We start from the raw sequence: 14087 nt of genomic DNA, 5'->3' as shown, positions 1-14087 counted from the left end.
ATCATTGTTTTGCTAATGGCCGTACAGGGCAACTCTGAGCCACAAGTCATCAATCTCTGTGTATGTGGCTTCACTTCACAGAGCGCTAAAGAAACCCTTTGTCTCAAGCCCAGCAAAGAAGGTTAGTCAAATATACCTTCCTCCGTTCATTTGAGCAAGACCGAACCGGGTTTATAATTAACCAAAACAGCAACTACCATTCATTCATGGACACAAAAACACACAATTACTCAATTTAAATAAAACAGCCACCAGAGGCGGATCCATTAAGGCGCAAGGAGGTGCACTGCACTTTCTCTCGCCGAAAAAACCATTGTAGGTGCTTCAAATTGCTCATTTGCTCAACTAGTGTACAGATTACCTTATTTCCATTTTCAACATTTAAGTAAATGTCTTTGTCCTTTTACTTTAATTTATTTTTATATTACTCCATTTACTTAAGTTTACAATGTAAATAAGGAAGTACCCCCTATTTGGATTCAAATGAAAATACTAGAAAATCAAATTCCTACCAAATCAAAATATGAAAAATCGGTTTTAGTGCAAAATACGATTTAGGCTAAAAATAATTGATCATTAAGTCAATATATACTTCATACTAAAATCTCATAAAATCAAGTTTTCTTATTTGATGTGTAAGGAATAAAAGCCGCCAAAAATTATCTTGAGAAAATGATTATTCCGAAAAACCATTTTTCATACTTAATCAATTTTACACCTCCGCTAAAAAATTTCTGGATCCGCCATTGCCAGCCACTAACAAATATGTTTTTAACGATAATAAATATGTAGTAATATTCATGTGCTCATCAATCAGCATATAGTTGAGTAGACGTACTTAAAAAAACACAGATGAGTTTATTGCTGCATGCATACTGTCAAAAGAGAAAACCTACTTATACGTACGTTGTTGTTGATGACCAAAAAAATATTTATGGGTAGGTCGAAAGAACACACCGTCTATATACAGTGAGTACGAGAAAAACTCATCTATGTAGAAAAATTTATTTTTTTGGTACTCACTGTTATACAGACGGTGCGCTCTATGCTTCGTGCTCATGGGGAGTTAAGAGGGAGAACCGCCGGGTTATATTATAAATACTGTGAGAAAGCGCACCCTTTGCTTTATTCTCCCATGACCAAGAGGTAGTGGAAATGCGCTCATTCAAACGAACTCTCTTTCTTTTGACCCCAAAAAAAAACAAACAAACAAACTCTCTTTCTCATTTTCACCCTTTAACAAACAAATTTCAGCACAAACAAAGAAACAAACTATTATTGTCACCCTTTTGAAGGATTTGATGATCAAGAAAGTTCAATATATCCTTAAAAGGAAAAAGCTTTAGAAAGCCGATGGGGGAATTGGCATACATAGAAATGGAAGTGCGGTCATTATGTTGTCAAAGTGCATGCATGCAAACAATCGATCAGTCCAAATTACCAACCAAAGATTCAAAGAGAGGAGAAAAGGCTTTCTCTTTTTCTATATTTTCCCTTGTTTTGCTGCTTGACCTTTTTTTTGGCTTTTTCCTAAAACAGAGAGACAAGAATGAGAAGGACAACAATCAGAATTGGCTTTGATGGAATTAGTCATTCTATAGTGGAGTTCTTATCTCTTAATCGTTGGATCATATTAATTAATTTAATTCGACGATTAATTAATTTTTAATTCAACGATTACGAAATAGAGTCTCACGTAAGGATCATATATAAGGCATTTACTATAGAATTCTTGTTGATGGGATATGATCACATGGGCTCATTTTGTTGTCACCCATTTCCATTTGTTAGAAACAAAGTAATTTTAGAGAAGAATTTTCCAGATCTTACTAACAAACATACTGTAAAATCATATTATATGATTTATTGATGAATTCGCAGTGATCATGCTTAAAGTCTCAATCATTGAAAAAAACAATTAACAAAAAAGAAAAAAAATAGCTCTTTGCATGAATCCTGAAGACAGGCCTGTTACTAAGAGGGCAGGAGTTGATACGGTCCTAAAATTCAGGTTTGAGACTCTTAGGGCTGGATATGGTCTTATGGGCTATGTCTTAGCTTTGGCCTTTTTTGTGCTGGCCGGTGCTTTTTTGGGCTTCTCTGAGGTGCATTTAGACTCACACTATCTACAATAAATAAAAATCTCAAATTCAAACTTTGGCCTTCTAGATACAATAATTCATTAATACACAAACTGTAAAGGTGGATTATAGGGTTGTGTTGTTTGTAAGAGTATCCGCAATGGTTAGGATTAATGCAATTTTATTACTTAAAATAGTAAAATTTCATTTGTAATAGTGTGATTTAGTTTATTGCAATAGAGGGTGCTATGTGATGAACCTTTTGGGACCCACATGCTAATAAACTGTACAATTGCAAGTAAAACTGCAATTCAATTCAATAGATGTCAAAATAGTTCAATTTATTGAACTACTGAACAATCATTACTGATACTCTAAGAGTAATAACGTTTGAAATATTTAAAAAAAAAACATTTGGAGGTGAGAAATTCATTGTTTTCCTGTCGAGTATTTTAATTAATTTTTATATTTTGTATTTCCTTTCTTTGTTAAAGCCAAATTCGTTCTTTTAAGGCTTCATTTTTGGATGGAAGGATTCCAAATCTTTGAACTGATGTGACATTATAAGATAAACTTGTTTGTTTAGACTAGTACAACTCATGTATGCAATTTTGGACAAGAAATAAAGGAAGAATATAAATGAATTTCAAATAATTTCTTACATGTAGTCAGTGACAGACCCATGAATCTTACCTCATAGGGTCATTGTGTAAAAGTTTAATTTTTTATTTTTTGCGGGGCGACAATGTAGGAGATGGGGGTTAAAGGTTTTGGTGTTTTAGGGGGGTGGGTTGGGGTGGAGAGGCTGAGATCGGGTAGAGAGGTTTTGGAATGGCTGGAACTGTTTTAGTTTTTTTTTTTTTTTTTTAAGACCTGGACCAAAACGACATCGTTTTAGCCAGGTCATTTTAAAAAAAAAAATTCACTGGGCCAAAATGACATCATTTTGATCAGTTCGTTTAAAAAAAAAATGCTGGGCCAAAATGACGCCGTTTTGGCCAGTGTGTCTGCGTTTTCTTTTAAACATACTGCGCTTCTTCTTCCTCGCGCAACAAGCCTTTCTTTCAAGCCAAATATCAAACAGGTGGAGAGAATTTCATGAGGTCGCACAATCAAGTCAAGAGGACCTTCAAGCTTAGTTTCATGGAGTCCATAGGATCGTTTGATCCCATTAACTCCACTGTAGATCCATCTCTGCATATAGTCATTTCAAATATACTACATCTACTTATTCCAAATACCTTCAATCTAAAGTGTTCTTATTTTTTAAGTAAATTTATCCTTAATTCTCATATCCAAATCCCTCTATCCAAACCGGTACTTTTCTTAATTTGATGAGTTGACTGTTAAGTAAACAAATGCAACCTACTATATATATAGCTAGAGAGATGCAAATAGCTTTCCCTGAGCTTGAGCCTATCTGATTACTTCTTCCCAGTTGGATAGACGTCCTAAAGTAGTCATCTTCTTTTTCTCCTCAAACACAACAAATGGATGAATCATTGAGCTTATCTTAAAGATTGGAAATGGACTGCGACCCCATTATATTATACATATAAGTTGAACAAACCCAACACTTCTGGAGGACATTTCAAATATCACTACTCATCAAGAAGCAAGTGTCCACACAAAGGGAGCTTCATATCCACTCAATTTCAGCTTACAATTTACTGGTAATTAACCCTTTCTCTTATTTTCTTTAGTTTCATTTTATGTTTTATGTTTTGATTTAATTTTTATTTTATAAGTTATTGTTGAACTTGTGAACTGGGTTCTACGAACCAAATGCAACAAAAGAGTGTCTGGTATCATCTCCTTCATTAGGAGACTTCAGTGATGCATTTTGTTAGAGGAAATGAACTTGGGAGGGGGGGGGGGGGGGGAGGCAGAGACAGCATTGGAAGGCTCACTTCCATCTTCCAATCAATTTGTACTCTTTTGAAAACAAATGGGGGAGGTGGAAATCTTCCAACCAGTGTTCTGGGTTCATTAAAAAGTTGTTCAACCGAACAATGATTGTGCAAGGCTACTATCAACTTGGCCCTACTTTGGGTCTTAACTTAAAGTGGGCCCTTTTAGATTATATGAAGCTGGAAGGGCCCAACCCATGTCTAGTGTACAATGAAACTCCCAAGGGCTAACGCCTAGATTTAGAATCAGGCTAAGGCTAAGGTCTACCATATTTGACAACCAAAAACGTTTCATACAACATTTACACAAAAATAGTGTTTCTAGGTCATTAAAGTACTTTTTGGGAGAGTTCTTTCTTCAAAAAGCACTTATTTCTACTAAAAAAAGTATTTAGGTTCATTATAAAAATTTCAACATGCTTCTAATAAAAGCACTTCTGAAGCAATATCAAAAATTCCACCATTGATATCATAACACAAGTATATGGTAAGAGAGTATTTACCCATAGATCCAGCATCTTTCTTTTGAAATGTTTGTGTTCGTGACTTTATTTATTTATTTGTACAAGAGATATTCTATTTTTTACGGGGAGGGGCGAACTCGGTTGCATAATTGGGAGCACATCCGCTCTAACAAATTTAACAGAATCCATCTCTATAAACTTTAATACACTCTAGCCAACTTGTTCGAGGGCCTTTAAACCTGGCTAATGCGTTCAATATGGTTGATTATCATACATGCTTAATTTTTTTTTAATTGAATTTGTTAGAGAAACATTGGGAGTCACACCTAGTTTGCGATAAAGATAAGGGAAAGTGGAATATTATAACGACCAATCTAACGTTTTGTTAAGGACTGTACATATATATCCCTAATCCTTATGGTATGGGCGGGCATATTATATATTTCCTCCTTATGGCTCTTTGTTGGACAAATTTCTCATAATAAAAACAAAAATCCGATGTAACATTTCGTTCAATTTTAATGTTTGATCGTCTTTTCCTCTACTGGGTACAATAAGGCCACGTTAAAGTTACCATCTCTCAAACCTCCTCAAATTTTCCATGAAAAAGAAGAGGAAGATGACTCCCAACAACCAAACACGAAGTTTGGTATTTTTTCAAAGCTACATGATTACGTGTGGTGTAAGGTTAGTCCACGTCGGCTTCTTTTTTTGTACACGTGTTCTCACCCATTGAATCGAATTACAATCATAGAAGTTGGAGTTGTAAACTCCAGTTGACAAAGAATCTATTTGCTACTAAAAGGATATTTGTATGTGACAGTTTTGTCACATTGTATAAGATTAGGACGATTCCAATTCTAATAATCACGTCACCATTAGATTTGGTAACACCAAATTTGTAAACCACACAAATACTGTTAGGAAACACCCCCAAAAAAAAAAAAGGACTATTTGATAAACTCAAATCCAAAATTTTATTAGGCGAGAATAAAATACTGACACGTCATTAAGCGAGAATGAATTTTGGTTCACAAATTTGAAAAAACAAGCGTTGAAACATCAAATGATGTGTACATCGAGTACACCAATTTTTATATTTTTGTTATATATAAAAAATTGAAGTGATGCATTTTTGTTTTGAACTGAAACTTCAACCAGCAGTTGCCAACTTTTGTTTTCATGCAACAGAGAACTTCAACATGTGGTGTTTGGACGTGCAGTTCCTCTAAGCCACTTCTCTCTCTCTCTCTCTCTCTCTCTGACCTCAAAACCAAAATTTCAGTTTCCAAAGCTCAAAGCAAGACCCAAAAGTGACCAAATCAGCCATGGAAAATGGGGCTGTGAACCAGCAAATACCAGTGGACACAACTTCTGCAACAATCACCATAAAAGGCATCCTGAGCTTGCTGTTGCAGAATGTTGATGAAAATGATAACAAAAGGCTGATTTCATTGGGGATGGGCGACCCAACTGCCTATTCTTGCTTCCACACAACCCAAGTGGCTCAAGAAGCTGTTGTTGATGCTATCCAATCTGACAAGTTCAATGGCTATGCTCCTACTGTTGGCCTTCCTCAAACCAGAAGGTAATTTCAGTTTTCTTCTTCTTCTTTTTTCTTTTATCTTCTGGGAAGATTTGCTTTAATTTAATGGCATCAATTGCTTTTTTTACTTTTTGTTAATGGGTTTTCTTGTTTTGATCGAATTTTTGTCTTGGATCCAAGTGCTGCCAATTTGGGTTTGTGGGTTCTTGGCTTTTATGTAGTTTTGTTTCAATCTGCTTTTGAATTCTTTTTGAAGTACTTTTGTAGATTTGTTCAATTAAATAATTTGAACATGCTTCATCCACTTGAAAATCTATCTTTCTACTTTCACTTTCTTAAAGTTTCCGGGCTCAGGCTTTTAAGTTTTTACAGGTTAGTGAATTCTAACAGGGAAAGTAGAAATCAGTCCAGAATAAATAAATAAAAGTAATAATAACTGGAGCAGGAGCAGGTGTACCTTATTAGGTAAGGAACTACTTTATCCGAGTCTTGCCAATAATTAATACTTTGCCAACAATTAGGCAGTCACTCATCGGTCTACATCAGTACATTAACCTCAAATACCTGTCATTCTGCTTTGGCAAATTGCAGTATATTTTCTTCCGTCATGTGGGTTAGGCTAGTTTGCCAAGGCAATGAGTTCGCTCCCTTGTACCCAAGTTCGAGTCCCTCTCCCTGTAGATTAGATTAATTTAGAGTACTTTGTATAAAATAAATTTGATAAGGCCATGTTTAATAGTGACAGTCCATTTGATGCATGTGTTGGATTATACACTGCAAGCTTGTAAGGCAAGAAAACATAATGCCCTTGAGGGGGTATTTCAATCTAATCATGTTCATGATGCTTACTCAGTGCACTGTGACCTTCCTGTTTTAAATATATCAGACAGCAAATAAATCATTGATTTTGCTATAAAATTCACTTCATGACAGAGCAATTGCTGAATATCTGTCCCGTGATCTTCCGTACAAGCTAACATCTGATGATGTTTTCGTCACGTCTGGTTGCACACAAGCTATTGATGTCGCATTGGCAATGCTTACGCGTCCTGGTGCCAATATCTTGCTTCCAAGGCCAGGCTTCCCTATTTATGAACTTTGTTCTGCTTTTCGACATCTTGAAGTTCGACATTTTGATCTCCTACAAGAGAACGCCTGGGAGGTTGATCTTGATGCTGTTGAAGCTCTTGCAGATCACAACACAGTTGCAATGGTAATTTTAAACCCTGGGAATCCTTGTGGGAATGTATACAGTTACCAACATCTGGAAAAGGTTAGTGGTCAATGGTATGGCATCAAATAAAAGATTGTACTTTAAGGAACCGCGTTTTGGACACTGGCATTGGATTCGGTTGTAACTTATTGTTTTTGTGTTGCACTTAGATTGCAGAAACTGCAAAAAAGCTTAGAATTTTAGTAATTGCTGATGAAGTTTATGGGCATCTGGCTTTTGGAGATAAACCATTTGTGCCAATGGGAGTCTTTGGATCCACTGTTCCTGTTCTTACTCTTGGGTCCCTGTCAAAGAGATGGATAGTTCCTGGATGGCGACTTGGTTGGTTTGTGACAAGTGATCCGTGTGGCATGTTTAGAAAACCCAAGGTTCTCTCTCTGTCTCTCTAACGTGCACGCTTGCACACACACACACACACACACACACACACACACACACGTGTGTGTATGTCAGACATCTTTGGTACTTCTTAATTCATTAATCTCAGAATCATGAAGTCCATTTAAACTGATTTATGTACCATTTTAAACAATCACAGTGCATTGTCTATTGAATAGAATTAGCCCCTTTCTCTCTGCCATTTAGTGGACTTCATGATAATTATCTCCAAAGTTTCTTAACCAGTTTGAAGCGCATCTTAAAAGTCTAATTGATTTTCCATATGGCCAAGAAATTGGATTAAGTCTCTTGATTCAGTTGTTTTGCTGATTCATGGGTTTAACATTGTCGATGGCATGAAGCTTCCAGTTAGACTTATTACACATGGTTTTTCAAACTCACCCATCTGCATCTGGACATTTTAGCTTTTCCTATTCACATCTCATAGTTGAAATTTTTTTCTGTTATATCATCCACTTCTAGTAGTGATTGTATATCGCTTTAACTATTCAGGTTGTTGAGCGCATTAAGAAATATTTTGATATTTTGGGAGGACCTGCAACCTTCATTCAGGTGTGCATCTCATTTGCTTGTTTTGAATTGCTTAAACACCATAATACTTGTTTTCTTGATCACTGTCATTATTTGATTTTAGATCATGCAACTTGCAGCTTCTGTCCTCAAAAGAACTATTTCTTAAAGCTATTTCAAGATTGGTATAATGAAAAGAAATTTCAAGTACAAACCGTTTAAAGTTCAAAATTTAGTCCCAATTCCTAAGAAATTGTAGTCAAAACCGAAAAACACAATACAGTATTACATTTCCTCTGCAAATACTCTGTACAGATAGAGAAACAAGTTTGGTACATATTGCTTCTGCTGTTTGAAATGTGAAGACATTAAATTTTAGCTGAAAATAATTTGGACTATGCAAGCCTACTCAAGTCAGAGCATTAACTTCTTGTTCATCTCTGTTTCATGATGACATATTTGGTAAGTTATAGGCAGCAGTTCCGCGCATCATCGAGCAAACTGAAGAGGTTTTCTTTAAGAAAACTATCTATTTACTGAAGCAGTCCTCAGATATTTGTTGCGAACGGATAAATGAGATTCCTTGTATTACCTGTCCAAACAAACCAGAAGGATCTATGGCTGTAATGGTGAGAAAAATAGGAGATGAAACTAAATTTTGCGTTCTTATGTATTTACATCACCTTCCTTATTTATTTTGTTTGTGATGCAGGTGAAACTAGACCTTTCACTACTGGAAGATATTACCGATGATATTGAGTTTTGTTTCAAGCTGGCTAAAGAGGAATCTGTGATCTTTCTTCCAGGTTAGAAATCGACAAATCGAAAGCATATTTTGTACTTCTTCTCTCAGTATACAATATTATCAAGAACAAATGGAAATTACAATCCTAGTGGATATCATAGTACTGATAATTGGTTTTCTTTAAACAAAATTTCTTTTGTAGGGGCTTACAAAGTCATAAGCATCTCCTTGGTACATAATGACTAACAAATGAAATTTACATTTGCTTTGCAGGGACAGCAGTAGGGTTGAAAAATTGGCTACGTGTTACATTTGCTGCCGATCCAAACTCTATTGAAGAAGCTTTAAGGAGGACAAAATGTTTCTATCAAAGGCATGCCAGAAAATTATAGATACATTCATACATATATGCCGGTAGCGAGAAATAGCTAATTATATGTAAATCGGCTTGAAAATTCTTGTTGCTGATGGCATGGTCATTTGTAAAGAAAATACTCTTCTTCCACTGCCTATTTGTAATGAATTACTAATAATAGATCATATGACATACATCGCCTTTTTTGTTGCAAATTTTGAAGCATTACACAATAGTATTAGTATCCAGATGATCAAGACCCAACACAGTCGCCAAGCACGACCACAGTCGCCAAGGGCGACTGACAATAGCACAACTTTTTTGTATCAATATGTTTTGTTCTAACGTTAACCATTCTTGTTGCTTTGGTAGAGGTGCGGGGTTTTAGAGTTTTACCTTAAAAACCCTCCCAACAACTTAGGGAGATATTCTAATATTTCTCATCTTTGGCTAATTAGGATTTGACAGGTGAAAGCTGATGGCATCCAAACTTGTCTTTTAATAAAGAATTAAAAAAGATGCACCTTGATTATAGTTTAATTGGTTCCACATAGCCAATATCGTCAGTATTTGGGAAAGAGGCCATAGTCTGCCAAGAGAGTCGTTTGCATGTCAACCCACAGTTCAAAAAGCACAGAAATCATTACAATCGAGCACAGATTTAAATCATAAAACAAAGCTTTATTTTTATTTTTATAAACATCTTTCCTATTCGGAGGAGCAATAATATACTAAACTCACATATACTATACGAATACTAGAATTTGAATTCAGAACCTTGTTTGTAAAGCAATTATTCCAAACCACTGCACTAGCAAAGTCTTTGCATAAAACAAAGCTTTTAACTTTTGCGGTTTGTCATCATTTATTTTTAGGTAACCTGTCCAAATAAAAAGAACCTTCATATTTTTTAAAATTTGTTTATATAAAAAGATCTAGAATCATGAAATTTTTAGTTTTTTTCACCAAATAAATGACTAGACATTTTGTTTCTAGCTAAACAAGGTTAAATTCTAACATTAATTAATTATACATAAAGTATTTATTTGAAATTCCAAAGAAAACTTTATAAACTTCAATGAACTAATCTTATCTCATATCTCATTTCACTATAATCTTATTTTCTTATCAGCATATAAAACTTGGCACATAGGAAGAATTAGTATTGCTTCGCTGCAATCATCACACAGTACCTTATGATAGAATCTCTCCACTAATAAGAGAACAACAGAAAGAACAAAAGTCAGTAACCTGATACACTGCAAGACAAACAGCAAACTTTCAAGGCAAGGGGTTGAAAGTGGAAACAGAAGGGGGTTCCATTTCATTATAATTAATTAGAATAGTTCATGCCAACAAAAGCAATTCTATATCATTCCATTTGCTATGCCCTTCCCTCCTATAAATTATACCTCCATCAGTCTTCTTCCTCACTCTTTTTGCTTCTCTGTAGTTAGCTCTGTTAAATTCTGGTTCTGCTAATCCATGGCAAGCTACAGCCCTTGTACTGACCAGAAATCAGGTGAGCTTTTGTTTTGTTTTGTGTAGTTTTCTTTTTTGGGTTGTCCCATTTTGTAATTTACCCGATCATGATGATCTGTAAACATAATTGGTGCTTTGGTTGTTGATGTACTTGCTATTGATGTTGCTGCTGTTGTGAAGACACATTGGATGCTGGAAATGTCGAGGATTTCAAAGTTCATGTGTTTAAATCATCATCCGAGGTGAGAACTCGAAACCCCCAAAATTTATATCACAGCCTACCAAGGTTTTTGTAACTGCAAGTCACAGTGATCGTAAGGGCAACATGTTTTCCATTCTTCATCCAGTTATGTTCTGCAAATACCTTTCTGTCAGTGTCAGGTATTTTGATCTATGGGTAGAAGGAGGAGAACATAAGAAATCAATATTCAATCTAGGATCCTCCATGTGACTGAGATTATTTTGATCTCTGTGTGTGTGTGTGTGTGACTAAATTTGCACTTCTGGTTTATGCAGTCATGTCATTTTCTGTTGTGAGATCAATGGCTTGTTACTTAAATATCCTTCTTATGGCCTAATCTAAAATTCTACTCCTTATTTCTTTTGGACTAATTCTGAACTTTCTAAGCTTATACTATGTCATCAACCAGTTGCTTGAAAAGCTGCATGAGAAGTGGAGCAAGGTTGAAAAACAACCATACCCAGCCATGTATTCCAGCACTTATGGTGGAATTATTCTTGATCCAGCTTTGATGGTAATTCCAATAGATGATCACATGGTTCATCGAGGCCATGGTGTGTTTGACACAGCGATTATCTTAAATGGGTAGGCATTATACTTTCCTCTTTCCTTCTTTGAAATTTACATTGGCACATCTCAAGCTTTATGGCTTCTGCTTTGCAATGTTTTTGTTGTCAGGTTTCATGCAATTATAGGATTCTAAGTTTTGTACTTTTGTTTGCATATCCAATAAAGGAGTAGAATTGCAGTTATTGACTTGAATTGTGATTCCTGCAGGTTCATCTATGAACTGGACGTCCACCTAAACCGCTTCCTCAGATCAGCTTCAAAAGCAAAGATTTCCTCTCCCTTCCCTCGATCAACTCTTCGAAGCATTCTTGTGCAACTGGCTGCAGCATCACAGATCAAGAAAGGAACTCTAAGATATTGGTTGAGTGCAGGTCCTGGAAACTTCTTGCTCACGCCTGCAGAGTCCTCAACACCAGCGTTCTATGCAGTAGTCATCGATGAGAGCTTTTCTCAGTGCAAAGAGGGAGTTAAAGTGATTACATCCACTATTCCCATGAAGTCACCAGACTTTGCAACAATGAAGAATGTAAACTACCTTCCAAATGTCCTTTCAAAGTTGGAAGCTGAAGAGAAGGGAGCCTTTGCTTCCATATGGGTTGATGAGGAAGGTTATATAGCAGAAGGTCCAAATGTGAATGTTGCTTTTATAACTCATGACAAGGAGCTTGTAGTACCCTTCTTTGATAAGATCCTTAGCGGGTGTACTGTGCTAAGACTTCTTGAACTAGCACCAAAACTGGTTGAGCAGGGGCGGCTAAAAGGGGTGAAAACTACAAATCTTACTGTGGAAGAAGCCAAAAGCTCAGCTGAAATGATGTTTGTAGGAAGCACACTTCCTGTTTTGCCAATTATCACATGGGACGAACAACCCATCGGAGATGGTAACGGCTTTCTCTTAAAGTGTTCTTCACCTTTACTACTATTTTCTGTGTAAAATCCTCTCCCTTGCATCTTCAATGCAGAGATATTTTGATTTCTTACAAGACAATGCATTGCTGATTTTTTTAATTGGTTTTGTATAACAGGAAAGGTGGGAGAACTGACAATGGCACTCTCAGATCTGGTTTGGGAGGATATGGTAGCAGGCCCAACTGGTACGCAGAGGATAGCTGTTCCCTACATATAGGGGTAATCAATTTCAGGAAGGCTGAAGGAAGGCTTCTTGCATCTAGCTGCCTCATTGCTCATTGTCCCTGGTGTTACAAATGCCTTGTGCATGCTTCATCTTTGATTTCTTTGATTGTGAAGATGGAAAAAAATGATTGAATAAAATACTTGAGAAAGCTTTGTTGGAAGGGAAATCTTTTAGCAGAAGTGCATACTGCAAAATATTGAAAACTATAAGATAGCTTTTTCTTGGAATGGAAATCTTTTACCCCTGAGGAACATTGTATTCTAACTATGAACTGCATTAATTTTCTCTAGTTCACTGGGATAGCTTCAATTCATGCGTCATTCGCGTGAGATGGTTTGGATTTACTTAATCTCTTCCCAATCTGTATCAGTGTATGCATCATTTGTTTCCTTCTGGTTTTTATTCCAGAGGAGGCAACGCAACATTTAGCAGAATCAAATTTTCGCCTGCATGACTACCCTGTTTTGCCCCATTACCCCTATCTCATAGGCTCCTAGATTTATAGTCAAAGAGTCCCATCTTAACTATCTTGCCTGTTTTGAACCAAAATGGGAAGGAACAAGGGAACAAAGGAGATTCCACAAAGAGACTTTTCAAATTGAAGTGTTAAAACTAATGAGTCCAACATTTACATCTCCTAGTGCTAAGATCACTCTCATCTAGACATTTGCACTGAAAAAGCAGTCAAACTGCCCGAACCGGACCTATCAAGCCGGTTTGGTCCAATTTCATTTTTTTCTGAATTTCGGTAGTAAAACTAAACCAGGCCGGCTCCCACAGTTTAACCAAACCAAATCGGCCTGCATTAATTTCTTTTTTTCCTTTAAAAAATGATCACATTTCCATGTGGCATAAGCCTATAACTTGGTTTAGAACTTATCATAGTGCTCTTCACATGCCCTTTTAGCATAAACAATGTGATCATTGATCGCAATGGTGGAGGCAACTTAGGTGCAAAAATATTATGAATGTGCAAAATAGCTGCTATAAGTATATTATGCTTATGTGTGCTAACTTCACAGTGGACATTCATTATATGTTGCTTCAGTATCATAAACCAAGTATATGTTATGGTGGATATACCAAAATAAAGGGAAAAAGTATTTTCTGTTTTCTCATGGGCTAAATCACCATGTTCGTTACAATTTGCATTTTAGGTACATTTGATACAGCCCTGAGCCAAAACATGGCATAAATCCAAGTGGTCCAGGATGCATCACAGAGCTAGGCTTAATCGCACTGAACAAATTCATTTGGTTTCCAGAGAAACAAAAAGGAAGATAATGAAAATGTTACCAGCTGCATATAAAATGCTCATATTATGGAATTAAGCCAAAAAAAGGTTTTTGCATCAAGAATTGGTAGTTCATTCCCTTAGAAGATGATCACTTGCAAGCCCTAAATCTGCAAGAAGG

The 14087-nt window shown here is 36.1% G+C and overlaps 2 protein-coding genes across 4 annotated transcripts; both read left to right on the top strand.

Annotated features, from left to right (window-relative positions):
* Positions 1–3592: 3592 nt before the first annotated feature.
* Positions 3593–9459, top strand: LOC117624312 (probable aminotransferase TAT2). Of its 3 annotated transcripts, XM_034355476.1 has the most exons (9): positions 3609–3754; positions 5014–5142; positions 5741–6043; positions 6935–7274; positions 7385–7603; positions 8127–8186; positions 8618–8773; positions 8857–8950; positions 9163–9459. In XM_034355476.1, the coding sequence occupies exons 2-9, from the start codon at positions 5057–5059 to the stop codon at positions 9279–9281; spliced, it is 1377 nt and encodes a 458-aa protein (XP_034211367.1). In that variant the 5' UTR covers positions 3609–3754; positions 5014–5056; the 3' UTR covers positions 9282–9459. The 3 variants fall into 3 exon arrangements, with proteins under 3 accessions (XP_034211369.1, XP_034211367.1, XP_034211368.1); XM_034355477.1 differs by lacking the exon at positions 5014–5142 and having other exon boundaries at positions 3610–3754; XM_034355478.1 differs by lacking the exons at positions 8857–8950; positions 9163–9459 and having other exon boundaries at positions 3593–3754; positions 8612–8722.
* A 915-nt stretch (positions 9460–10374) lies between these two features.
* LOC117624313 (D-amino-acid transaminase, chloroplastic-like) lies at positions 10375–13034 on the top strand. Its single transcript, XM_034355479.1, has 5 exons — positions 10375–10766; positions 10907–10968; positions 11377–11552; positions 11745–12418; positions 12563–13034. The coding sequence occupies exons 1-5, from the start codon at positions 10730–10732 to the stop codon at positions 12661–12663; spliced, it is 1050 nt and encodes a 349-aa protein (XP_034211370.1). The 5' UTR covers positions 10375–10729; the 3' UTR covers positions 12664–13034.
* Positions 13035–14087: the final 1053 nt, after the last annotated feature.

Source organism: Prunus dulcis, chromosome 4, assembly GCF_902201215.1.
Source record: "Prunus dulcis chromosome 4, ALMONDv2, whole genome shotgun sequence".
Classification (NCBI taxonomy): Eukaryota; Viridiplantae; Streptophyta; class Magnoliopsida; order Rosales; family Rosaceae; genus Prunus; species Prunus dulcis.
Note: the sequence above shows the minus strand (reverse complement) of the source record. Positions and strands in the feature narration are given on the sequence as shown.

Excerpts from the sequence above, each read along its gene's own strand:
- LOC117624312 (XM_034355476.1), top strand. The coding sequence starts at position 5,057 with ATGAAAAAGAAGAGGAAGATGACTCCCAACAACCAAACACGAAGTTTG. Across the intron at positions 6,044-6,934 it reads GGCCTTCCTCAAACCAGAAG|AGCAATTGCTGAATATCTGT; the intron begins GTAATTTCAGTT and ends ACTTCATGACAG. Across the intron at positions 8,774-8,856 it reads AAGGATCTATGGCTGTAATG|GTGAAACTAGACCTTTCACT; the intron begins GTGAGAAAAATA and ends TTTGTGATGCAG.
- LOC117624313 (XM_034355479.1), top strand. The coding sequence starts at position 10,730 with ATGGCAAGCTACAGCCCTTGTACTGACCAGAAATCAG. Across the intron at positions 10,767-10,906 it reads TTGTACTGACCAGAAATCAG|ACACATTGGATGCTGGAAAT; the intron begins GTGAGCTTTTGT and ends GCTGTTGTGAAG. Across the intron at positions 11,553-11,744 it reads ACAGCGATTATCTTAAATGG|GTTCATCTATGAACTGGACG; the intron begins GTAGGCATTATA and ends TGATTCCTGCAG.